General features: G+C 51.3%; 1 protein-coding gene and 2 long non-coding RNA genes across 6 annotated transcripts in view; 1 reads left to right on the top strand and 2 right to left on the bottom strand.

Moving 5' to 3' along the window:
* Positions 1-26344, bottom strand: part of LOC309608562 — a 733071-nt gene that overhangs the window by 321081 nt on the left and 385646 nt on the right. The window lies entirely within an intron of this gene.
* OSBPL10 (oxysterol binding protein like 10) overlaps positions 1-26344 on the bottom strand; it is a 389819-nt gene that overhangs the window by 16958 nt on the left and 346517 nt on the right. For all 4 annotated transcript variants that reach the window (XM_082348482.1, XM_082348480.1, XM_082348479.1 and 1 more), the window contains 4 exons: positions 17783-18260; positions 8481-8667; positions 5637-5819; positions 2019-2172 (listed from right to left, as the gene is read on the bottom strand). In XM_082348482.1, the coding sequence (XP_082204608.1) occupies positions 2019-2172; positions 5637-5819; positions 8481-8667; positions 17783-18260 (1002 nt within the window). The remainder of the gene's footprint in view (positions 1-2018; positions 2173-5636; positions 5820-8480; positions 8668-17782; positions 18261-26344) is intronic.
* Positions 18577-26344, top strand: part of LOC309608555 — a 239459-nt gene continuing 231691 nt past the window's right edge. Inside the window, exon 1 of the long non-coding RNA XR_014232963.1 lies at positions 18577-20876. This is a non-coding gene — a long non-coding RNA (uncharacterized lncRNA). The remainder of the gene's footprint in view (positions 20877-26344) is intronic.

Raw genomic sequence — 26344 nt, 5'->3', positions numbered from 1 at the left:
GTTTACATCAAGGAAGATTAGTTGGCCAAAAAAAAAAAAAAAAGGCCTTTGAAACAGGGGGACAGGAGAAAAAAGAGGGTAGTTGGACAAACGGACAGGGAAGAGAAAAGACAAGGGCCTGAATAGGAGGAATCTGCCCAAACCAGTGATTTTTACCACCCACCAGCCTGGAGGGGAGTGCCCAACAAAGGGCACGGGCAAGGCAGCAGTCAAAAGACATCAGCACACACAGGAGAGGACAGCAGTCAAATACCAGCGAGGAAAAGGCAAGAATCAAAATGGTATGCAATCTGGTGCTAGGCTAGAGGGATGTACTGAATGTTAACTATGCTGGTGCTGAGATGATTTGTATTCTTTAAATATCCTCAAGCCTCCTGTTATAAACAGACTGGCTTTTCTTACACCCTATGGGAGGAAAACAATGTTTTTTGGTTGTTGTCATTTTACTTTTTAATGTGCAACTTTCCACACAAGCCAGGCAACCTAGTTGTCTCAGAGAGACCAGATCCAGCAGAAGGATCCTTGGGGGATTCTGTGATGGTTAATTTTATGTGTTGACTGGCCCCGGATTAAACATTGTTTCTGAGCACAGGGGAGGGGGCAGTGTTTCCAGATGAGGGTAGCATTTGAATTGGTGGGTGGAGTAATGTAGATATCCCACCCCCATGAGGTTGGGCATCATGCAATCTGCCCAGGGCCTGAATGGAACAAAAGGTGGAGGAAGCAGGAATCGGCCCTTTCTTGCCTGCCTCACTGTTGAGTTGGCACCTCATCCTGACGTCTGCCCTCGGCTGGGATTCACACTATGGGCTCCCCTGGGTCTCAGGCCTTTGGACTGAATCATACCACTGGTTTTCCTGCGGTTCCACCTTGCAAACCACAGATCCCATGGCTTTTCGGCCTCCACAATCTCATAATAAATCTATTTAAATTTCTATCTTCTGTTGGCTCTGTGCTGTTTCTCTGGAGAACCCTGATTAATACAGAGTCACCTCCCGTGGGCAAGGCCTCCAGACACGGATACACTCCCCAAGCAGGCTTCCTGCCTGAACCAGCATCTGACCTTGACATCTGCGCTCAGCCCACGGCCCTAGTTCCCGCCTCTAGGAGACACATGGTTGCTTCCTGCTCCAGACCAGAAGCCCACCTCAAGGTCACTAACTCTCCCCGCAGACCTCCAGCTCCACGGAGCCATCCTTCCAAGGAGCAGAAGTCAGACACCAGCAGTGCCTAGGCAAGGAAAGCCCAGACAGATTTCAACTGGCCCTTAGTGTTTACATTTTAAAAAAATTCCTTGACACCAGGTGAATATCAGATCTCATAAAAATTCTGATTTCTGGCTTCTCTTGAAGAACTGGGCCATCAGCCTGTGACGGCCTGGAGGTCAGTGGCATCCACCCTTTTAGATACGGACCCTGGGTCTGCCCCGCCCTCACCGGCCTGTTTCTCTCATTGATGCTGCCAGGCTCCTGACCAGCCTGCCTTAAAAATTGTGGCTCCTACACTTTTGTCATTTCCAATTCTGTTCTCAGAATGCTGCCCAGCTGTGCCACAAACAACTGGGCACAGGGCGCCTTGCCCAGCAGGTGGGCAGTCGGGGGGTGAGGGGCGTGGGGGGTGGGATCCCCTTCCAACACCACTTAGCAGCAGCGCGGGGATGCGGACGCCCGCGGGCCTCCCCAGCACGTCCATCCTCCACTGGGCCCCTGGGAGGCAAAGCTCTGAAAGGGTGCTGTCATCGAGAAGGTTCCAACCCACCCAGGTGTGGAGCTGGGCTGGGAGGGGCTTCCCGACTAATTTGCTACTGAAGGCAGAGTAGCAGGGCTGTGGTCGTTGTGAAGCAGGACGCCGCCAGAGCCGCAGCCCCCTCCGTGCCTCCCCGCGGGCGGGGGTGCCTCCCTGATGGGGCAGCCTGGGGAGCAGCAGGCGCCCATGGGACCGCCTGGCGCCGCTGGAGCCACGGCCACCACGCCCAGGCCTCCCAGGCCCTCCCCGCCCAGGACGCCCCGCAGGGTCACCTCCTGGATGAAGTACTTGGGCCGCCAGGGCGTGCGGAGGTTCTCCCGCTTCCGCTCCTCCGCGCGCTGCTTCTCCTCCAGCCGCCGCTTCTGCTCGGTGGCGGCGTCGATGTCCCCCAGCCGCAAGCATCGGGTCACCTCCTGCCAGAGGTTCCTGGGGGCGGGGGTCATTGGGGACAGGAAACAGTCAGGCAGGGCCAGCAGCCTGAGGCTGCGGTCCTGGGCGAGGAAGGGCCCGAGCCGAGGATGCTGGGCTGCGGGGCGGGAGGGGGCGAGCAGCTCACTCCACAGGCCCAGAGCCCCACCTGCACCCAGATCTGAATCCCCTCTCCCCTCCCGGGCTCTGAGCGTCTAGACCAATCTAGGGATGACTGGAGCAATCAAACTGCTCCTACAGACAGAATCTACAGCAGACCCTGCCACGGGGCATTCACCACATTCCTAAACATTTTACATATGGATTAACTCATCTCATCATCACAACACCCCAGGGATACAGATGCGATACTATCACCCCATCGTAAAGGGAGAAAAACAGATCCACATAAAGCGAAGTGACCTGCCGGAGGTCAGCAAGCTGATGGATGTGAACAGGGGCTGCTCTCCCACCGGGAGCCTCGTATTAGGAGTTACGGACACTGGGGGATCCGTCACCTCCCCGTGTCTACACGCAAACTTAGACACATTCATTCATGCATTCACCCACTCAGTCCTTCGTTCACTGGAGAAGGCAGCAGCTTCCCTCCTCAGGAAGCCGGGGTGCCCCCTCCAGTCCCACTCCGTGCCGGGGGGTGGGGGGGGGGGAGGACCAGCACTGAGGTGAAGGCGGACAGTTCCTCACTTCGGCACATCAGGGCCAGTCGGGATTCCGCACAAGGGGACCAGCGGGCTTCTCCGCAGCGAGCACCAGCACCCCCACCCCCACCCCGGCTTTGGGGACAAGATGCCCCTGCAGCTGGGGCCGAGCGGGCGCTCCCCGTTAGACCCTGGGGAGCCGGCAGGGGAGTGGCCAGTGCAGCCAGGACAGCAGCCCTCCCGGGGGACCCGGGCCCAGGGACCGATGGGGCCCGGGCTCTGGCTGCAAGGCCAGCCTGCCCACCGCCGCCCAGCACCCCCCCATGCAGAGGGTACAGTGGCACGCTGGCTCCTACCTTACACAGGAGAAACCTCTAAAGCCAGGTCCTACCGGCCTCACAGCCCTTGCTCTCTCTACCACGCCCTGACAGCTGACTTAAGAGGGGAAAAGATGGCCTAAAACAGGAAAGGAAGGTGGGGAAGGAGACAGGGAGGGCTGGGTGCCGGGTCAAATCAGTCTTTTCCATCACCTGAACGCTCAACACACACCTGGCGCTGAGGGAAGGACTGGGTGCCCGGACATCCAGGGTCGTGGTGCTCTCAGGGCAGGACCTCCCCTGATAAGGCCCATCATAAAATAGTGGCCCCAAATTTAGAGGGTAGAGAGCCCCAGGGACTGCAGATGGGGTGGTGAGCAAAGAACCGGCCCACAGGTCAAGGGCTCTGCCCAGACACCCACAGGGTCCAACCAAGAGCCCCCTGGAGAGGCTCTGCTTTGGAAGGCTCTGAACTTCAGGACAAAGGGAAAGGCAAAAAAGCCTTCAGGGCGGAGAAGGCGGAGGCAAGTCTGCAAGAAAAGCAAAAAGGAAGCCCAGGGGAGCCTTTGCTAGAAGCGGAGGTCCTGGTGGCCAAGGGCCAGGTGGTGGCTAGGCCGGGCGTGGCCAGCATCGCCGCGTGGAGGGCTCCAGCCCGAGCAGGATGGCTGCGCGGGCCGGGCTCTGAGCGTCGCGAGCACACTGACAGTAGTGGGCCCATGTAAGCGCAGCTTCCCTCTCCCCTTAATGGGGCAGGGGTTCCCCTCCACCGGGGCCGGTGGGGGCTGAGACCACTGGGTGGGCCCTCCTTCGCCTCCTCAGGTGAGGCCTGGCACAGGGGACTGGGCTCAGGTGCTCTGAGCGGCAGGTGCCACACCTCAAGGCCATTCCCGCCTCGGAGAACAAGGTGGGCTGCTGGGTTTGTCAGCAGCCCAGGTCCAGGTTCCAGTAAAGTCCACGTATGCGAGACGGGAAGAGGCGATACGCCCCCCTCTCTGGTTCCGGACTCCATCCTCCATCCATTCCACCCCCAGCAAGGCTTGATGAGGAGGAGCTAACCTACTCAATAGTCTTGGAAGAACAGCTCAAAGGAATCATAGTTTTGTTCTCAACAGCCATACCAGAAACAAGCGGTGCTGTGACAGCAAGCACAGGGCTCCTGATTCTGGGGAGGTGTCGTCAGAGGCCAGGGGACGGATTCCTTCCTGTCACAGCCCAAAGGGCTGGGTTCACGCCCTCCATTTGGACACGGAGAAGGTTACACTCTGATCAACAAGAATGAGTGGACTAATCCTACCACAAAGCCAAGTTTCCAGGACACTGCAGCCCTCTTTCTATTAAACTCGGTGATAATGTATGATTTATACACACTGGTATCCCTGCTTTGTTTCCACATAAAAAGCACCTTTCCAATTTCGTTACAAACTCTTCTTGTAATGGCAAACCCTTTCGCAGAATCATCTGTAATTTCACTCCAACCCTATATCCTCTTTCTACAGAGCAGCATGCTTTTAGATAAGAGCAGGGGCCAGCAAACGTTCTCTGTAAAGGGCCAGAGAGGAAATGTTTTAGGCTCTGCAGGCCATTTGGTCTGGGTCGCAACTGTTTCACTGCTATTGTAGCCAGAGGGCGGCCACAAACAAGATACAAACAAATGGACGCAGCTGTGTTCCTGTAAAATTTTACAAAAATCAGCCAGAGATGGGATCTGGCCCATGGGCCGTAGCTGGCTGATCTCCTGGATTAAAAAAATTAAAATGGCATATTTCCAGAAGATTCTGCTTCTGTACCTGCATAAACATCACTTTAAGTGGCTTGAGGGATATTCATATGCTAGAGTGAATTCTCCGTAGTTCACTTAACTGTTTTCCAATCGTTGCCCTGTTAGATGGTTTCTTTTTCTTCCTTTTGTTTATCATTTAGTTTTTTTTTTTTTTAAATACCCAAATTTCATATTTAAAACCTTTTGTGAATTGAAGAATTTTCCCTTAGATGAGAGTCCCAGAAATGGACTGCAAGAGGAGAACTCACAAATTTAGAGCTACTGATCCGTGCAGCTAACCTGCACACCTTCCTCCCGGAAGCACAGGGCATAGAGTGTTAACTTTATCACAGCCTTGCCGGCGCTGAATTTTTTTTGAATTATGTTGCTAATCTGGTAAGAAAAAAAAAAGTATCTCATTGCTTTGCTGCACAGTTCTTTGATTACTAGCATCTCTCTGTATTTAACTTTGCAATTAAGTAACAGACCCACAGAGTTGACAAACTCTTTTAGGACAGGCATTAAAGTCCGGGTGGGCTGTCTTCACACTCCACCCCATGACTGCAGAGCAACTAAACTGAAAACAACAAAGGATCTACGCGGAAGTGACACACAGAGGACAATTCAAGTTTCCAAAGGAATTAGAATGTGATTGCTGGCCCCTTTGCATTGCGCTTCCTCTCTGCCCCCTGGGTCAAGTGCTGAGGACAACAAAGCTTGGAGAGGAGCACATGGCCTGGTCCCCACCTGGACTCCATGGGGCCCTGCTTCTCCAGGGGTCGGATCTTCTTGGGGTACACTGGCAGCATGGTCGTGTCAATGACCTTGGTCTCCCCGTTGTTGTAGGTGAACTCTAGGGTCCCATTCCACTCGCCGTGGGCTTTGCACACAATGGTGTTGGTCAGGTTGTGCTTCACTTCTGCTGTGACCCTGCATTAATGAAGCATCGAATAAACACGCTTTGCAAGATTATTAGAACAGAGACCGACTTCAAAAGGCATCCTCACATGTAGAGATTTTTTTTATGGGGTTGCTTTTTGCTCTTTTGCTCAAAGACTAGCTCTTAAAATGTGATCTAATATCCTTGAGCAGAAAAAAGCAAGCATCAGTGGGAAAACAGGTAGGATCTGAATAAAGTCTGTAGATTAGTTCATAGGAATGCAGCAATGTTAATTTCTTAGTTTTTTTTCAATTGAAGTATAGTTAGTTTACAATGTTGTGTTAGTTTCAAGTATACAGCAAAGTGATTCAGTTATACACACACACACACACACATACATATATATACTTTTTCAGATTCTTTTCCCTTATAGGTTATTACAAGATATTGAACATAGTTCCCTGTGCTATACAGTAGGTCCTTGTTGTTTACCTATTTTATATATAGTAGTGTATATATGTCCATCCCAAAGTCCTAATTTATCCCCCCAATTTCTTAGTTTTTTTCAATTAGTATTGTTTTACTGATTTTTGACAATAAATTAGATAGGTGGTTGAAAGTTATACATGTTTTACACTATATTGTATACACTATATATTGTGATTTGTTTAGTTGAATTTCATCAATTTCTTAGTTTTGATAAAAACGCCAAGGTTTTATAAGATGTTACTATTGGGGTGGAAATCACAAAACTCAGTAAAAACAAAATATAAATATCAATTAAGTCTATCTGGTCTATTGTGTCATTTAAAGTAGAACTAACTACCATATGACCCAGCCATCCGACTACTGGGCATATACCCTGAGAAAACCATAATTAAAAAAGACACATGTACCCCAATGTTCACTGCAGCACTATTTACAATAGCCAGGACATGAAAGCAACCTAAGTGTCCATCGACAGATGAATGGATAAAGATGTGACACATATATATAATGGAATATTAGCCATAAAAAGAAATGAAATTGGGTCATTTGTAGAGACGTGGATGGACCTAGAGACTGTCATACAGAGTGAAGTAAGTCAGAAAGAGAAAAACAAATATTGTATATTAACGCATATATGTGGAATCTAGAAAAATGGTACAGATGAACCTATTTGCAGGGCAGGAATAGAAAGGCAGACCTGGGGAACGGATGTGTGGACATGGGATGCGGGGGGCGAAGGGGAGGGTGGGATGAATTGGGAGATTAGGTTTGACATAAATACACGACAACATGTGTAAAATAGATAGTGGGAAGCTGCTGTATAGCTCAGGGAGGCCAGCGCGGTGCTATGCGATGGCCTAGATGGGTGGGAGGGGGGAGGGGAAGGGGGAGGGAGGTCCAAGAGGGAGGGGTTATATGTATACATATAGCTGATTCACTTCACTGTACAGCAGAAACTAACACAACATTGTAAAGCAATTATACTCCAATAAAAAATATATATAAAATATTTAAAAAAATATATATATATATACACACCCTTCTCCTCCCTCAAATAGCAACTAATAGTGTACATTTCAACCACCAAAAGAGTGTGAGAGTCTAGGGGGAACTTTTCGATCACTAAACAAGGTCGAACCCCTCCAGCCTGGCTTCACAAGGGCCCCTAGTGGAGATGTGTGGCCCTTTGCCTCACCCACCCGGCCTGGGGGCTCCGGGTCTCAGCTCTGGGTGAAGGCAGAGCCCACCTCCCTCTCCCCAGGAACCTGCTGCAGGCAGAGTAACACGGCAGAAACGGGAGGTGGAGGAGCCCGGGTCCTCTTTTTCTACTGGCCAAGCTCGGGATGAATCTGGTGTTTTCAAATTCCAGGTCTGGAATTTTTCCCCCTGAGCCTGAACACCGCCGGAAGTCCGGGCGGCACCAGGAATCCTCCCAGCGGCACACAGCGGAAGCGTATCCGTGCTGTGCTGGTAACGCTTTAACAACGGGCTCGCCAGGAGGGAAAACGCCTGGTTTACAGCTTTTGCCAGTTTCTGTGCTGCCCCACCCACAGCGTATCTCAAGCTACCACTGGGGCATGAGGGGCCTCGGAGCCGGGGAGAAACACGCATAATCAGCTCTTGGGGGCTGGTATGTTTGGCTCCAAAACGGCCACTGAAGGTGCCTACTTTGCAGGGGACACTCCAGCACCCCACGTGAACGCCATCCAGAAAAGCTTTGCAAGAAAAAGGTCAAAGATGGGGGCTTGCTTATTATCCAGCGATCTGCTCCAAAGGGGGAAATTAATAATTAGAGCCATAAAAACGAGGCGATGCTCCCCTCAAACAGCGGGCCTCTCCTTCTGTTTCTTAGGACCTGCTTCCCAGCTTCCAAAAGGAGAGAAACGGTCCTGCTCTCATAGATGCAGGATTCAGGATGTTGCATGGAGCTCACAAAACAACTGCATCAGTGCAGGTCAGGCCTCGGGCCTCGGGCCTCAGAAGCAAGAGGTTACCATAACGCCAGAAGCCCTTTGTTCTCTGGGGCATGTTCCGCCAACACATCACCAGACTGGGGAGGGTTCAGGACGCTGCCCGGTGAGACATGTCATCTGAAACAGATCTGTTAACTTGATCTTGATTTTTCAACTCATCCCACGGCTGGAACCCAGTCTTCTGATGCAGACAAGAAACCCTGGGGCATCGTGATCGGACAGAGACGGAGTCTCCCTGGCCCCTCCTACCTGTGGACCTTCCCCCCGTAGAAAGGCTTTGTGTGGAAGATCACTGTCGCTGAGTACCCGGTCTTGGCGCAGGTGATGCTGACTTTTCCTCCGAGCTCCACCCAAGGGATGGTGAGGATGGACCGGGCGTAGGCACTGGGCAGGGTGAACACATAATCCTCCCCATGCTCCAGGAGCCGCAGCACACCTGAGGAAGACAGGAGGGAAGGGTTAGGCTCGCACACCAGGAAAGCGCAGCTGGTGAAACCCAGGAGGACCCTGAGGGGCTCCCGGGCACGGAGGCCTTTTTGTCTCCTGTTTCTTGTAGCCTCCATGACCTTCCCTGAGTTCCAAAGGGCAGATTGCAACAGTTGCTAGTCAAGGAAGGAGCAGCCAAGAAAGCACCTAGGCGAGATGAAAGGGACCAGAGAAGCCCATCAAGATGAGGAGACCTAATAGCACCTGAGACCCTGCACGCACCCTAATCTTATCAGCGACCCCACCCTTGAACCATTGCTACAAAACTCCTCACCAAATCCTCCCCAATTGGGACACATAGTTTTTGAGGGCAGAAGCCCGCTGTGTCCCCCTTTGCCTGGCAAAGCAATAAAGCTATCCTTTTCTACTTCACCCAAAACTATGTCTCCGAGATTCGATTCAGCCCCGGTGCACAGAGAAGCTGAGCTTTGGGCATCGCTGGGGACCAGAAGACGCAAAGATGAGAAACCAAACACGCTCCTGCAACAGACGTCACGCCTCCCACCTCTGCAAAGCCCGGCCACCCACGTGCCATTTATCTATTCGCTGCATCTCTACTGCGTGAGAGACGCTGAGAACACATGGTGAGCAAGACAGACCCGCTCTCTGCCCTCAAGGAGCCAAAGAGAAAGGTGGGCGTGAATGAAGCACTTGCAAACACAAAACTGTGACTGTGATGGGGTGGGAGGGGGAGGTGCCCAGGGCCTCCAGCAGCAGGAGCTGAGCTGGGAGGGGAGGCTTCCCGGCGGAAGGGACACTCGAGCTGGGTAAGAGTTGAGTTGGGGAAGAGGGGAGGGAAAGTAGAAGCAGGGGGAGGCATGTGCAAAGGCCCTGTGGTGGGAAGGAGCCGGGTGAGCATGGGGGTCTGAGAAAAGGGCCCCAGTGAAGAAAGGGAAGTGGTGGGTATAGGTACGGAGGCTGCCCAGGTCTACAGGGGCCAGGCCTTGTCTTTAAACTTCGAAAAAGCCTGTTAAGGAGTTCTGCCTTTATCCTGAGAGCAGCAGAGACAACCTCAAAGGTTCTCAGGAAGTTACAAAGCAGAGTGCACAGCTGCTGTCACCACCCGGGGGGCACCCACCCCTTGATCAGAGGTTCTCCAGGCTGGGAGCCAAGTACTAGTCTTGGAGAGATCTGATCCTCTTGAAACAATGCAAAATGACGTGGGCCTGTCTCTGTTTCTAGGGAAAGGAACCACAGTTTTGAACAAGTTCTCAAAGGCTGCCGTGAACTACCCCGACAGGCGCCATCTCCCGGGGCTGCTGTACAGCTGGTGCACTGACACCCAGCCCCTGCTCTGGCTTGTCCGGTCGGGCACCCACAGGGCCCCCTCTGCTGAGGGCAGCACCTCCTGGGCTGGCAGAGGCCTGAGAACCAGCACGCCTGGCTCGCTGAGGTTTGCTCTGTGTGAGGGGCCTTCTCGGCCTCCCACCCCGCACTGGGGCTTCGCTCCCTGTAGAAAAGCCCTCCCAGCTCTATTCCTGCCCACTCTGGGCCTGCAATGGTCAAGTGCAGCAAGAGCCTCAGGAAGGTCAGTTCTGTCCTTCGGCCGGAACTATGTGGCTGGAGGTGTTAGTGATGTCCTCTCCCTGGGCCCCTGGTTCCTCCACTGGAAAAAGCAAGGGGGGGGGGGCTCCATGTGCCCTGGGGGACCCTTCCTGGCCACCCAGCACTTCCAGGGGCTTCACATGCAGTGTCTTCTGTGAGCTTCACAACCATTCAACGCAGCATTAATTATTATCATTTTTAAATGAGGAGGTAGAAACGGAAACTCAGGGGTTAAGTAATTTGACTGGTCGGTACTTCTCTCTGAGGCTAGATAAGCATCTCAATCAACAGAGCTAGATTACTAAGCCCTAAAAAAGAATGAAATAATGCCATCTGCAGCAACATAGACGGACCTAGAGATTATCATACTAAGTGAAGTAAGTCAGACAAAGAAAGGCAAATACCATATGATATCACTTATATGTGGAATCTAAAATATGACACAAATGAATTTATCTATGAAACAGACCCACAGACATAGAGAACAGACTTGTGGTTGCCAAGGGGGAGGGATGGAGTGGGAGTTTGGGTTAGCAGATGCAAACTATTATCTATAGAATGGATAAACAACAAGGTCCTACTGTATAGCATGGGGAACTATACTCAACATCCTGTAATAAACCATAATGGAAAAGAATATGGAAAAGAATGTATATCTACACACGCACACACACATATACGTAAAACTGAGTCACTTTGTTGTATAGCAGAAATTAACACAACACTGTAAATCAGCTACACTTCAATAAAATTAAAATAAATTAAAAAAAATCAATCAATCAACAGAGCTAGAATCTACCCAGCAGAGAGACAGTGTATGTGTGTGTGTCCCTTTCAGTCCTGGGAGCTCGCCAGGAGAGTCTGAGGAGAGGGGACTAAAGGTACAAAGGGATCACGAATGCTGAGTTTCCAAAGTCAATATGAAGATGTACTCAGGAGTCACTCAATTTACCCTTAAAAACTCCTTGCATCGCCCATGAGCCACAGTTTTTGGAACAAACCAGGCTTGTCCAGAACCCGCAACCTCACCCCCAGGTAAGTCCAGCAAAGTTACACCTGCTGACCCACAGACACAGGGGGCTGGCGTGGAAACCCCAGGGGACGGGCCCATGTGCATCTGGGGGTCGTGACCTCCCCCAGGGAGGCGGGACGCTCACACATGGGCACAGGTGGGAGAGAAGACCCCTCCGAGAAAAAGCAGACTCAGGTCACTCACAATCACGTGGGCAGGACTGGGGTGCAGAGATCGCAGCAACATTTAAATCTCTCTCCCTAACCAGGAAGAGAATTGAGTACATGTAACATAAATGCACAGACAGTAAGGCTCCACTACACCAAATACACAGAATATCAGAGCACACTGACTTCTCCCCACCTCCCCACTCGCCAGAGCTCTCAATGAAATTACACCATCTTCCCCAAAGCCAAGCCTTGGGCCACCGAACACCCTCCCTCTGTCACTTACCCCTCCCCACAGTTCAGGGGGCAGAGCTGCCCCAGGTGACCGCTGAGGCCCTGTCCTGTGATGCACAAGGGTGGACCTGTGTCTGCAAGGAGGATTCGACACCAGTGTGTCGCTTCTTACAGCTTGTGCTCAGGACCCTGGAAGAAGGATGGCCAGGCCTGGTATACTTTTTGTTTCCAAGCCTACTTTGTGCCTTTCCTAGAATTAGGCTGCTAAGAAGAGAGCGAAGCAGGTGGCAAGTTCATGCCGAACAGGTCTGACACCAACAGTCAAGAGGAACCGGAAGTGGAAGTTGGAAAGAGAGAGACTCCAGCAGACTACCCACCCACCCCTCCGCCCCAGTTCTACTCGCAAGCCTCCGGCTCCCTGAGTGCCAGCCGCATCCTCCTGTGGCAGCGGGAGGGGCCCTGAGACCCTGAGGAGGAGGCTGCCGGTCCCTCTGTCACCTGCCTTCCAGGGCCCAGAGAAGGCAGCTCTCCGTCCCCCATCCTCACCCTCCATGCTGATGGACTATGTGGCAGTAAAGTCCTCCCAGGGGCCCAAATGTCCCCTGACAGCACTGCCCCACCCCCGATGTCTACGATGTCCCCCTCTGCTGTCAGCCTTTCCAGCCTTTGACCTGCCGTACTTTGGGGACCCCCACCCATTTGCACATCCTGCGGTGGCCTCTCTCTGCGGACCAGGACCACGTGACAGCCACGAGCGCCACGTGCTGAGTCTTCCTGGTCTCATTCACGAATATAAACTCGGTGAGGTAGGATCATACCACTGATATTTTCTTTAGAACATACTTACCTGGAGCATACGCCACCCTTTTTTAAAAGCCCTAGATGAGATCTTAGAGGATCATGCCAACTCCTCCGTCCCTCGCCAGCCTGGTGACCTTAAGTGCTCTGCCCCTCAGCTGCCTCATCCATGATGCAGGGATAACGGTACCCGCACCTCAATGGGGCTGTAAAAAAGGCAACACTGAAACTCAGCTCAGGGCAGCCTGCTACACCGCTGGAATCTTGATCACACCCCCATCTCTCGGCAGGTGAATTCTCAGCAGTGGTACTTCCACTTGGGAACAAAGAAGAAATCACAAAATCTGCTGACGGGGTGATGCGCATGGGGGATGGGGAGCCAGGTGGGAGGCACCTTCCTCCCGCTCGTCTTCAGGAAAACCTCTTCCAAACCAAGGTGAAACTTCCCGCAAGTCCACAGAAATCAGAAAAGTGAGCCCCAGAGCAAGGCTGGTTTAAAGCACTGGCAAGACCACACTCCCAGGCTCTTTTCTGAAAATCCATAAATGTGCGCTCACTCATTAAATCACCGGCAATTATGCCTTCCCAGGACTCTTTTTTTCAGGATTGCATACAAAAATCTGTCCCTAATAATGAATAAAAGACTATATTAAAACTAGACTTGCAAATGGCCTCACAAATGAAAGCTCCTTTTTCATTAGCCTAAGAGCTGAGAGAAGCTGAAAAACACTGAATAATCATCTTTCCGGGACATAGCTAGTCCTCAAGCTGGGAGATTTTTGCTTTAAGTCCCACAAATTGATTTATCAATAAACGTAAGGCCAAGCACTAAGATTTTCCAACCGATAAATTTAAAATAACTCTGAGGAACCAAAATATTCCGACAGGGTGTTGACTCTGGAAAGAAAGCACAGAATCACGGAAAGCAACTCCGGGGAACTGGTCTTCAGGGCCCACAGTGCCGGCATTCATGGGCAAACGGGTCCCTGCCTGTCCCCACAGACCCAATTCAGAGGCTGTGCCATTTACTGGGCGCTGATCTGGAGTTCTGGCGGGGAGGGGTTTCAAGAGAAGCTGGATGAGCTCTGTCCCGAGCGGTGAGGGTGGGTACCAAGCAGAGGGGCCTCTGCTCCCATCCACGGATGGATGTCATCTCGGGGTTGGCTCAACAGTGTCACGCTTAGGGCCTTTCAGTGTCAGAGCTGAGGGACCATTCGGGGGAGGTCTCTGAGCTACAACCTCGGGGAATTCAAGGCATAATGAAGCACTTGATAATGGCATTTTATCATAGCCAAATAGGCCACAGCCTTAGGGCAATAACTTAAAATGTAAGCCCATGTATTTACATACAAAATTTCAAGTGGACCCATCTAATGTTTAAAATGAAGGGTTGGGGCTTCCCTGGTGGCACAGTGGTTGAGAGTCTGCCTGCCAATGCAGGGGACACGAGTTCGAGCCCTGGTCTGGGAAGATCCCACATGCCGCGGAGCAGCTGGGCCCGTGAGCCACAACTACTGAGCCTGCGCATCTGGAGCCTGTGCTCCGCAACAAGAGAGGCCGCGATAGTGAGAGGCCCGCGCACCGCGATGAAAAGTGGCCCCCCGCTTGCCACAACTAGAGAAAGCCCTCGCACAGAGACGAAGACCCAACACAGCCAAAAATAAATAAATAAATTAATTAATTAATTAAAATGAAGGGTTGGAGGGACTTCCCTGTCAGTCCAGTGGTTAGGACTCATCGCTTCCAATGCAGGGGGCGCGGGCTTGATCCCTGGTTGGGAAACTAAGATTCTAGCAGCTGCACGGCAGCCAAAAGTTAAAAAAAAAAAAAAAAGAAAGAAAAAATGAAAGGTGGGAAAAAAATGTCACTTCATGCCCAACCAACAAATTCATGGAAGGTGCTGGGTCAGTGCAGGGAATGGAGTGAGGAAAGAAAAGCATCCCACCTCCCCCATTCACACTCCCCATAACCCCTCCCCCAAAGGAGCCCTGAGGACAGGAACCAGAACCTTTGGCTTTGAAGTCTGGGGATTCTTAGAAGCATTTTGTGTGAAAAATCCGAAAAACTGTGTGTTACAGAGCTCACATTTAATTAATATGAAAGAAAGGGGGACGTAGCTACTGAAAGGACTGAGACAAACTTAAAGCCTCACAAGAATGAGAGACGGTCCCCTGACCCTCTCCAGGCCCGTCGACAGCAGGAATACATGGGGGTGGGGGGGTGGCCAGGAAGGGGCCTTCCACAGTCTCTCTCCAGAATCTTCCTTCTGCTTTCTTCACTGAGAAGTTCTAAGTAGAATTTGCAAGCAGAGAGAAGAAGTGAGGGCAGCAAATCCCAGCTCTGCTCCAGGGATGCCACGGCCGAGGGTCTCAGCAGAGGGCGTTACGTGGTGTCCCACACACGCACAGCCTTAAGAGTGTGTCCAGGGCTGTGCAGAGTGAATGAAGGCTGCAACCCCTAGGCTGCCTGGAAGGAACAGGGCAGCCGAGATCCCGAACATCAGAGGCCGACCCTTCACGCGACACAGACACGCAACACATACAAGTCTCCAGGCTTTACATGACAAGCTTTAACCTCAGCCGGGACCTCCCCCAGAACTCTGGCCTGTAGGGACACTGTTTGCTCAAGCCCCCCTCTCAAATGTCTAAACCCCAACACAACCTAACTGGGCTCCCGTGCTCTGCCTCCAAATTAATCCCCTCTTCAGTCTTCCCCACCTTAGTTAATGGCAATTCCATCCTTCTAGTTGCTCAGGTCAAAAGCCTGGTGTCACCTTTCTCTCATACCTCACATCCAATCCAGATGTGTCCGATGAGGGGTTAGTATCCAAAATATACAAAGAACTCATACAACTCAACGTCAAAAAAAAACAGACAGCCCGACTGAAAAATAGGCAGAGGACCTGAATAGACATTTTTCCAAAGCAGACAACAGATGGCCAAGAGGCACATGAAAAGATGGTCAACGTCACGAACCATCAGGGAAATACAAATCAAAACCACAATGATGTATCACCTCACACCTGTCAGAATGGCCATCACCAAAGAGATCACAGATAACAAATGGTGGCGAGGATGTGGAGAAAAGGGAACCCTCCTACGCTGTTGGTAGGATGTAAATGGTTGCAGCCACTATGGAAAACAGTATGGAGGTTCCCAAAAAACTAAAAATAGAACCACCATACAATCCAGCAATTCCACTTCTGGGTATTTATCCAAAGAAAATGAAAACACTAATTAAAAGAGATATATGTGCCCCTATGTTCATAGCAGCCTTATTTATAATAACCAAGATATGGAAACAATCTAAGTGCCCATCAACAGACAAATGGATAAAGAAATTGTGGTATAAGTATACCATGAAATATTATTCAATCATAAAAATGAATGAAATTCTGCCATTTGTGACAACAGGGATGGACCTAGAAGGTACTATGCTAAGTGAAATAAGTCAGAGAAAGACAAATGCTATACGATTTCACTTATAGGTGGAATCTAAAACGAATGAACAAACAGAACAGAACAGAAACAGAGTCATAGATTCACAGAACAAACAGGTGGTTGCCAGAGGGGAGAAGAGAAATAGATGAGGGAGGTTAAGAGGTACATATTTCCAGCTGCAAAATAAATGAGTCACGGGTACGCAGTGCACAATGTAGGGAATAGCGTCAATGATTATGTAAATATCTTAAAAAAAAAAAAAAAAGCCTTGGCATCACCTTTCACTCATACCCCACATCTGATCTCTCCACTTCAGAATTCATCCAGATTCCCACCCTGTGTTACCTCCGCACCATTCCTGCCCTGGTTCAAGCCACCATCGCCTTTTGCCTGGATTATTATCATAATCTCCTAACTGGTCTCCTTGAGTCGCCTTCCCCCTCTTATGGTCTAGTTTCAACAAGCAGCTGGAACAATCTTGCTAAACTGCAAGTCAGATCATGATACTCTTCTGCTCAAAGCCCGCAAAGACTTGGCAGCTCACTTAGTGGGACGGCCAACACCCCTGCCAGTGGCCCCCCGAGGCCCCACGTGACCTGGACTCAGTCACCTCTCCGACGGCATCTTCTCCCTCCCACCTCCCTTCTCCCGGCTCCGGCCACACAGGCTTCCTGTCTCGGACCAGCATGCCGGTCCCTGGCCCCTCTGCCTCTGGCCTTGTTTTCTCCACCAAGACACACTCCCCAGGTAATCGACAAAACCTGTCCTTCATCACCTTCTTGGGTCCTTCATCCCCACCCCCGCGGTCTTTGCTGAACTGTCACCTTCTCGGTGACGTCTTCCCAGCTGCCACCCCAACCCATCCCAAAGCCCCACTGCTCTCTCCCTACCATTCCTAGATCCTTTATTTTATTTCCACGTCCTTTCCCGCCTTAATTTTTCTCCAGAGAACTTATCACCTTCCAAAGCACTACACAATTGTATTTCCCCAGCAGAAGAGAGAACTCTGTGAGAACAGAGATTCTTCTGTCTGTTTTGCTCATTCAAGTACCCATGGCCCCCAAGACAATGGCTGGCAACCAGTAGGCGCTCAGTAAGAGCGTGCTAAGTCAATGAAAGGTGTTCTCATCTCCTGGAGTTTGGAAAGGGCTTCCAAGGAGCCGTGTATGCCCTGAAACGGAAAGCCAAATTCTGTGCTGGATTTTTCTTTTTCCTGAGAGTCTACAGCCAGAATCTCACGGGGATTTATGACTCAAAAGAAGTTGAAGAACCACTAACACAGGTTCCTGAATTTGACAAGGATGATTACAGTTTCCCTCAAACAATGAATAACCTTCATTCACAGCTATTTGCTAATAGAGAAACGTGTGATCCGCGAGTGGTCTGATTATACTGGGTTTTCCCTTCAGAACTGCAAGCCCAGCGTCCAGAGATTTGCCTTGGGAATTATTTATGAGCAGATTTTGAATAGGCAGCACTATGATCCTCATTGTCTATGAGCCAGAAACTGGTGAGAATGAAGAAAAATGTGTTTTCATAGATTTGAAGCCAACTCTAATATTCATACAGAGCTGGAAAGAAAAGGCTCTGTAAGGCGGCTCACACACGAGTAGCAGGTGGAGATCCAGGTGGGCAGCCTAAGAGGCAAACAGCTGCATCCCACTTACCCCATCACCTCGGCCGCTTTGGGAAATGACCAGAACCTGGTTCCCAAATAGCAAAACCCATCCATATTTCCAACCCGCCCACTTACTCCCAATTCCGTAACGGAATAAAAACAAAGGCCTCCACACACAAATCCTCAAGTGTCCATCAGGTACACAAATGTCCCTCGGTCAGAGCCCAACTCCACCCAGCGATTTGGCTTACCTTCCCCGATCATTGAGACCCCCACGGACATGCCCATGAACTTGCTTTTGGTCCATACGTGAGTGTTGACGCACAGCCTCTTCTCCTTGCACTCACAGTAGAAGCAGGAGACGGGCGGGTGGTGGGACACCTGCTCGGCCACGAACCGCATTTTGTAGTTCTTGGAGGGGCCGTCGGCCATCGGGTGTTCCTGGCCGGAGGCAGCAGTGGCAGCAGTCCTCTTGGGCCTGACCCTGTCCTTGGGAACCTCCCAGGAGCAGTGGAACGTCTCGCCGATGATGGGGTTGTAGGGTTTCTTGGCCAGGGTGCCCTTGCGGCCCTCGTGGAAGGCGGTGAGGTAATACTCCACGAAGCCGATGAGCCTGTCCTGTGGCGTGGCCCCTGCGGCGACAGCCAGCAGCAGGTCTGGGTGTGCCAGGAAGTCTGCGTACATCTCCAGCAAGGACCGCTTCTCGAGAATGAACGTGGGAAGCACCACCTGCGGCCAGAGGAGACAAAGTCAGACAGCAAGCCCTATGGGTGCAGGAGAGAAAGCTGGAAAGGAAAAAAGCAAGGCTGCAACCCCCGTCAAGCAAGGTCCTAAGGGCGGGTGCCAGGGACCAGTTCCTCTGATTTGCGCACACATGACCAATCAGAGGAAAGAACATCCAAGAAATTGGAAGTGGCTGCAGCGGTGGCATCAACATCAACCCAGCTTCGTGGATTAGACTTCTCTGAGCCATTTTCCTCTCTGCTCACCTGGGCTGAAACAACAGCCTCTGTCCCTCCCTCCATGGCCAGTGCCCTGCTAACACGCAGCCCTCTTTCACACCCCATCATTTAGGGACGTGAAGAAAATAGCCCCAAAGGGCTTTTTCGTATTCTTCCTGCCATCAGGCACCACCAAGGGGGGTGCTCAGTGTGTTCCCACAAACACAGATACTGGGGCTCATTGGTGCTGCATCAAAGGGGGGCCCAGGTAGAGCAGGACCCGCCACTAAGAACATCTGCTTGGAGATCTCTGTAGGAAGAGCAGCGTATAAACCCTCACAGGATCAGGGCAGGGAAGGAATGTGGAAAGGGCCCGACCCATGTCTCCGGAGGCAAGGCCAGCTAGCGGGCAGTGTCCACAGTGGCTGCCATGGAGAAGAGGGGCCATGGGTAGAGGCTGCCCCCTAGGCTGGGCCAGAAGAAATGAGCAGAAGTTACAAAGAAGTAGGCTGGCACTTAATACTGAAGCTTCTGGTAAATGGACTGGCACAGGGGCCATCCCCTCGGTGTGTCACTGGCCCCATTACTGAAGACAGGTCGAAAGTTGGATGCTCTGTCAGGCACTAAGGGACTCCTCGTTGGTCCAAAGTGGATCCAAGTGGTCCCTCAGGCACCATACAACCCAAGTGCCTGGAACCCAAGGATTAGGTCACTTAAAGCAAATGATGGACTTTCTGGGAAGCTGGTAAGCCCTCACCATCCCTGATATGCTACCACCCCCTCAGTGATCTGATGACGTAGTTATGGGGTATTACCATTCCACCCCTCGGCTGCAAGACAAGCTTGCACTGACCTGGAGCATCTCACTCTGCTCCCCGTGGTGGGAGTCACGGGGTTCTGAAGCTGGAAGGCCGGCCCTGACCCGCTGGCTCCCCCTTGAACCGTCCGGGTGAGGGGAGGGGTTCACCAAGGTCACGCAGCTGGTTTACACTCCTCCCTACACGGCCAAGTCTGTCCTTCCGTCACATCATAGGCCCCAACTCCCACGAAAGCATTGCTAACCAATAATACCACACACAGATCTGTGACCTGGCCCCCACTTCAGCCTGCTGGGACCCTTCCTAGGGAAAGATGGAGATACCCTGGAAGTGAGGTGTCCCGACAGACAGGCGTACATGAGACAGACAGCAAAGCAGAGATTTCAGAGGAAACTGGGGGAAGCCCAGCCTGCTGGGGAGGTGAGGCTGGTACCCCTTCTAATGCTTTTCTGTCCCACTTGAAAACTGTCAGAGGACAATGCACCCTCGCTAAGTCGAAAAGCAGCCAGATGTAAAATGAACATGTAACACAACCCAAGTATCACAGCAACACATCAAATTTAACATGTCTCTCTGGGTGACAGAAGTGAGTGATTTTTACATTCCTTCTGAGTATCTTTCTGCTTTACTTTTATAATAAACTAGAAGAAGAAACATTATTTAAAACACAACTATGCAAATTAATGGAGATTTCCTAAGTTTCTTTCAGCCACAACTTGACAAACTTGAGCATCTGGCAGCCTGAGGATGTGAGATGGCCGGGAAAAGTGCATCCTGGCTCAGAACCGCCTTCAGACGCCACTGCTATGACCTCCTACGTCTCTGCGTGGAAACAGGTCAAGCTCAGCTGCCATCCCCGTGCCCTGTGGGGCCTGCCCTTCTCATGAGGCTCACGGGGGCCCGGCTGTGCCACCCATGACTGCCCCCACAGAGCCACTCAAGGTCCCCCCAGGAATGTTCCCCACCCAGGATGTGCAGGTTGAGGCTGTGGATTTCAGCAACCATGGAACTCCCCCACCCCCGGCCAATGCGACCAAATCAATTGAAAAAGAAAAGAAGCCACCAAGGTCCGCATCTCCAGACCTTCCTGAAACACTCCATTCCTGCGCTCCCTCCCAGGCAGGGGGCCCTCTGATGGAGGGCAAGGGTGGGGTGCAGAGTTACACCGAGGAGCTCCACGTGAAGACGGTCCCATGACCAGGGCTCCTCCTCCCTGACCCCGTGGGATGGGGCGTCTCCGACAACAATCCCACCTCTGGACAGGAATTTTCAGGGCTGCACCCGAGACTGAAATTAAAAGGAAAGAATCACGTGGATGTTTACGCTCTCATGGGGTACTTTGGAAAAGGGCAAGAGTTTAAGGCATTTCCCCTAACTTAGCATTTCTTAACTCAGAAGCTGAAGGATTAAAACAAAACAAATAGGGCTTCCCTGGTGGCGCAGTGGTTGAGAATCTGCCTGCCAATGCAGGGGACACGGGTTCGAGCCCTGGTCTGGGAAGATCCCACATGCCGCGGAGCAACTAGGCCCGTGAGCCACAATTACTGAGCCTGCGCGTCTGGAGCCTGTGCTCCGCAACAAGAGAGGCCGCGATAGTGAGAGGCCCGTGCACCGTGATGAAGAGTGGCCCCCGCTTGCCGCAACTAGAGAAAGCCCTCGCACAGAAACGAAGACCCAACACAGCCAAATATAAATAAATAAGTGAAATTCTAAAAAACAAAACAAAACAAAACAAATACAAAAAAGAACGCCACGCAGAATCCCAAATCGCTCGGCATCAGAACCCGAAGGCCCCTTCGGGATGCTGCAGGTCAAGCCCCTGGTCTCACAGGTGAGGGGACAGACTGGGGAGAAGGCAGGGAAGGTGTAGGAGAGCGTGGGGAACCTCAGGGCTCCCAACTGCCCCCCAAGTTCTGTCCATCGCCCGACACATCACGATTCTCTGCTTCGGGCCAATGAGAGCATCTTCTTTCCCTCAGAGGACGAGGGAGGTGAGCGGTCACTGGACGTCAGAACCGGGATGGTTGGGCCACCTCCTCTCCTGCCCCTAACATGCAGGAGTCAGGAGGCAGCCCAGGGGGAAAAGGTGGGACAAGAGCCCCACCTTCTAGTCCATTCTACTCTTCCTGGATGACAAGGCAATCCACCAGCCCAAAGACTGTCATTAATGTGCAGACGGGAGGGAGACCATGGGCAACTAAGAAAGGACACTCATGGTGCCCCCTATCTGGAAAAGTACAGCTGTCGCTTCCTAACCCGCCTTCCAGCTGTCATGCCCGCCACTATTTCTTCTTCACACCATGGCTGGAGTCATCTTTCTAAAATCTCTATAAGACACAAAGTCCAGCCTGGCCCCCACCTCCTCCAGTCTCACAGTATTCCTCACTTTCTGCCCCAGCCCTCCCCTCACAAGCACACATACACACACGCACGAGTTCACTCCTGTTTCCTTTTCCTGCCCTCCCTCCTGCCCTTGTCTAATGAGAAACAGCTACCAGCTCATAGAAGGTAAACTCCTCTATGAGGTCTTTTCTGACAGCTCCTGCTCCTGCATCCACCCCCTCCTTCACTGTACCCATCACACACCCCCATTGTAGCATCTACAGGGCTCTTTTTGCTCTTATCAATGCTATAAAGAGCATTATTCGGACAACTGGGGGGAAATTTTACTATGGGCGTGTAAGCAACAGTATCATAGCCGTGTTAAATTTCCCCAGCGTGACAAATGTGTCGTGTAGGAGAATGACCTTGTTAGGTCACTGATGGCCCATTGAGGTCCACTCACTGATGGATGTCAGGGAGAAGTGTCATGTCTACAACCTACTCTGAAATGGCTCATCAAAAAATAAACACATACATACATGTGCGTGTGTACCTGCTGTGTGGCGGACAGAGAGAAGAAGCAGGGAGAGAGTGGGAGAGGGGAAAGAAGAAAGAAAAATACAGGGCTTCCCTGGTGGCGCAGTGGTTGAGAATCTGCCTGCTAATGCAGGGGACACGGGTTCGAGCCCTGGTCTGGGAAGATCCCACATGCCGCGGAGCGGCTGGGCCCGTGAGCCACAACTGCTGAGCCTGCGCGTCTGGAGCCTGTGCCCCGCAACGGGAGGGGCCGCGATGGTGAAAGGCCCGCGCAACGCGATGAAGAGCGGTCCCCGCACCGCGATGAAGAGCGGTCCCCGCACCGCGATGAAGAGTGGCCCCCACTTGCCGTAACTGGAGAAAGCCCTCGCACGAACCGAAGACCCAACACAGCCAAAAATAAATAAATAAATAAATAAAATAAATAAATAAAGTAGCTATAAAATTAAAAAAAAAAAAAAACACAAGAAAAAAAAAAAAAAAAAAGAAAAATACAAAGTGGCATAATGTTAACAATTGGCCCATAAAGGTGAAGCATATATGTGGAAGTTCATTGTTCTAGTCTTGCAACTCTACTGTAGATTAGAAAATGTGCTAAATAAAGAGTTGGAAGAAAAAGAAAAAAAAAAAGGCTCTACTAGGGATGCAATACCTGAGAACTTACTAATTGTCGAAGACAACCCTCCTGAAATGAAAGACACAGGGAATGTGGTCTCACAGCCAACAGGTTCAACCCTCGAGGCATGTATTCTGCACTTGACAGTGATGCTGTGGCGTTGTCCGCACTGGGAAAAGTAGAATTCCCAGAGAGATGGAGGAGAATGGGGCAGGAGTGGGGTGACCATCTCCCCTTTCATCTATTGCTGGTGTTTGTGCAGAATACCCAACCTATGTCCTTTCAAGCCAGCACATTGACCACTCTGGGCAAAACGTTTCATTAAAGTGGATTCTCTCTCTCCTATGACCTCCCTGACTTCTTGTTGGTCCCTTTGCCAATAAGTCACTTAATCATCTGTTTCTTGGGCGGTGGACACTGCCGACAGGGAGCCACAAAGTGGTGAGGAGTAACTGGACTGTCTGCCTCCAACCGAGAGGTGAGCGACGGCCCAGCTGCTCAGACTCATGGCAGCCAAATGGCGCAATCGCTACTGCAGATTATTGAGCCATCAGTCAGGGCTGCCTTTTCTGCCATTAACATAATTAAGACAATAAACTACTTTGGGGAAAGGAAAAAAAAAGGAGATCTGCACTCAGGACTGAGAGAACAATTAATTATGGCTAAAGTTGCATCAATCTAGAAGTAAATAACTTATGTTTGGGTTGGGATCTTAGAACTTGGAAACAATTGATCACCCATAGAGAAAGTCAAAGGGTCCCCCAAAAGAGCAATGGTCCGTCCCTTCCCCACAAAGGGAAGCACAGTGGGCCTCTGCTAAGGAAGGCCAGAGCAGGTGCGACTTCTCCAAAGAAACATCAGTTAACCTAATAACCTTGAGAGTCATCTACATAATACTCTGTTCTCAGTCTGGGAAACCTACCCAGTGCAAACAAGCAAGGAAGGGAGGACAAGACCACCTGAGACTGACCTGTGCAATCCTTTAAGGAAACCAGGGGAAGTACACAAAAATCCAGCCTTACAAAATGAACAGGAGAGGATTCACACTGCCAAAGGCCGAAGGAATGCTCCCCCTGGTTTCCTTAAAGGGCCAGCTCCCTTCATGCGCATCTCATGGTGCTTGGGACATCAGGGAAGGCACTAGTTAAAACAAATGATACAAATGAACCTACTTACAAAACAGAAATAGACTCACAGATATAGAAAACAAACATGGTTACCAAAGGGGAAAGGTGGGTGGGAGGGATAAATTTGGAGGTTGGGATTAACAGATACACACTACTATATATAAAATAAACAACAAGGACCTACTGTTATAGTACAGGGAACTCTACTCAATATCTCGTAATAACCTATAATGGAAAACCATCTGAAGAAGAATAGATATATATATATGCATAACTGAATCACTTTGCTGTACACCTGAAACTAACACAACATTGTAAATGAACTATACTTCAATAAAAATTTTTTTAAAATAAAAATAATTTTTTTAAAAAAAGGGCCCGGCTTGCAGGAGAGTCAGAAACTGTGAGCCGAGGTTCATCTCTTGGCAGCGACAACCGTGTGGACCTGGGCAAATTCCCCCCTTAGAAGAAGGAGCTTAAGCACAGCACTGTTAATCTGTGCTTGTTGTGATTGACGCTGGAAATTTAGCCTAATAAAATAATTCAATCAAAGGGAAAAGCTCTGAGTTCAAGATGTCCACTGTATCATTATAACACCAAGAAGCCACTTGTGGAGGAAGTACAAGACAACGCAGCAACCTGGGGGGAGGTTATGCATCCGTGAACAGGAACGCAGGCCATGAGACTGTTCTCGCCCTTGAACCCAGTGGCGGGCACGTGGGTGTCTGTCATAAGGCAATTCTCTAACCAGGGGGCACACAAACCGCAACCACAAACCACGTCTCCTCTTGGTTCAACAAACAGCTCTACTGGAACCATTTAAATAATTCTTTAAGAATCACAGAAACTTCACAACGATCTCAGCAAGCTTCTCTCTCAATGTACAAATCTTGTCTAACATCCTTGAGGACAGGATGTGCACGGGACACCCAAGGAGAGTTCAATCCACCCTTTGCTTTGCACTAGTTTCAACCACAGTCTGCAGCCCCAGACTCCCACCTGCTCTATGGAATCAGTTATGCCTTCTGGAAGGGCTCACAATCCCCGATTCCAGCAGATCTCTGCCCCATCTGAATCTGTAAAATTTGAGTTTGGACCAAATCCCTTGAGGAATCCAAAGAGGTCACAGGTCCACCCTGGACCTTGCTGTTCCCCACAACCACCACCCCCCAAAGTCTCAATTTCAAGCACCCCCCCCCACCCATCGCCCCGTACGTCCAGCTCACTCCATCGCAGCCCCAGCCCCACGACCCCATCATGTCCACCATCCCCTGTTGCCTCATTTCCCTCCACGTCCAGCGTGGCATCCCTGCCCCACCTGACACTCACTCCTTGATCTGCCACCACCACCGCCCCCCCCCCGGCCCCTCGGCCCTCTCTCCCTCTGGGGGGTCAGCCAGTAAACCCCAACTCTGGTTTAATCCACCTCCTCACGTTCTCCGAGCCTCAACCTGGCAGCTCAACTTAACTGGAGAAAAGAGACACATGCTGGCTGCTCTCACTTTAAATTCGTGACCTAGAATCCTTACGTGCCCCGCCCCGGGGCGGGGCGAGGGGCAAGCCCGCCACCTCCTTCCTCCGCCTGAGAGGGCCGCTCATCCCTGCTGCCTCCTCCCTCCCCAAATCTCTCACAGCCCTTCCCTCTTCATCACCCTCACTGCTCTGAATCCTTGACACGTGGCTGTGCAGATGTGGGAGCAAGACGCGATTATCCCTGCTTTACAGGCAAGGAAACAGAGACATTCAGAAGCGAGGTTAACAGCTGGGGCGCGTCCCGGCTCAGAGCCACGTGCGTAAACACAGAGCTCTCCTGAGGGTCCCCCGGGGTCCCCGCCCCTCCGCTCTGCTGCTTGCCTCCTGCTACAACGGTGGACTGTCCTAGCTAAGGACAGACCCTCCGCCTGGCACGGGATCCCAGGCCCCCTCCCCTCTCAAGTTCCCGCAGGCATCCCCGCCCTCTCTCCCGACCGTTCCCATCAGCATTCAAACATCTTCAGAAACCAAAGTTCTCAGTTCCAGACCTTCGTCCCAATTTTCTGCTTCCCTTTTGCATCAAAGCTCCTTGAAACGCCATCTTTACTCCCTGTCACCACTTTTCTCCCCATCCTCCCTTGAAGCCACCTAATCAAACTTTGACCAAAACAAAGGCAATGGTCCCTCTGCAGGCGTGTCGGCAGCAGTGCCTCACAGCGGAGAACTCCCTTCTTAAAACACTGCCTGTGTGTGACTTCATGTCATCATGTTCCTCTGCTTCCTACCCCCCCCTCCCCCCCCCCCGGCTGACCCTCCTCAGTCTCCTCTGCTGGACCCTTCTCATCTCTCCAGCCTTCACATACTGGAGATTCCCCGGACTCGGCCTTTGGACTTTCCCCCTACATTTCTACTCACCCCCTAAAGGGGGGTTGCCATCTCCTGAGCTGGACCACCCTCTGCACATTGTTCACTCTCAAAC

This window comes from Balaenoptera borealis (genome assembly GCF_965194805.1).
Source record: "Balaenoptera borealis genome assembly, chromosome: 12".
Lineage (NCBI taxonomy): Eukaryota > Metazoa > Chordata > Mammalia > Artiodactyla > Balaenopteridae > Balaenoptera > Balaenoptera borealis.
Note: the sequence above shows the minus strand (reverse complement) of the source record. Positions and strands in the feature narration are given on the sequence as shown.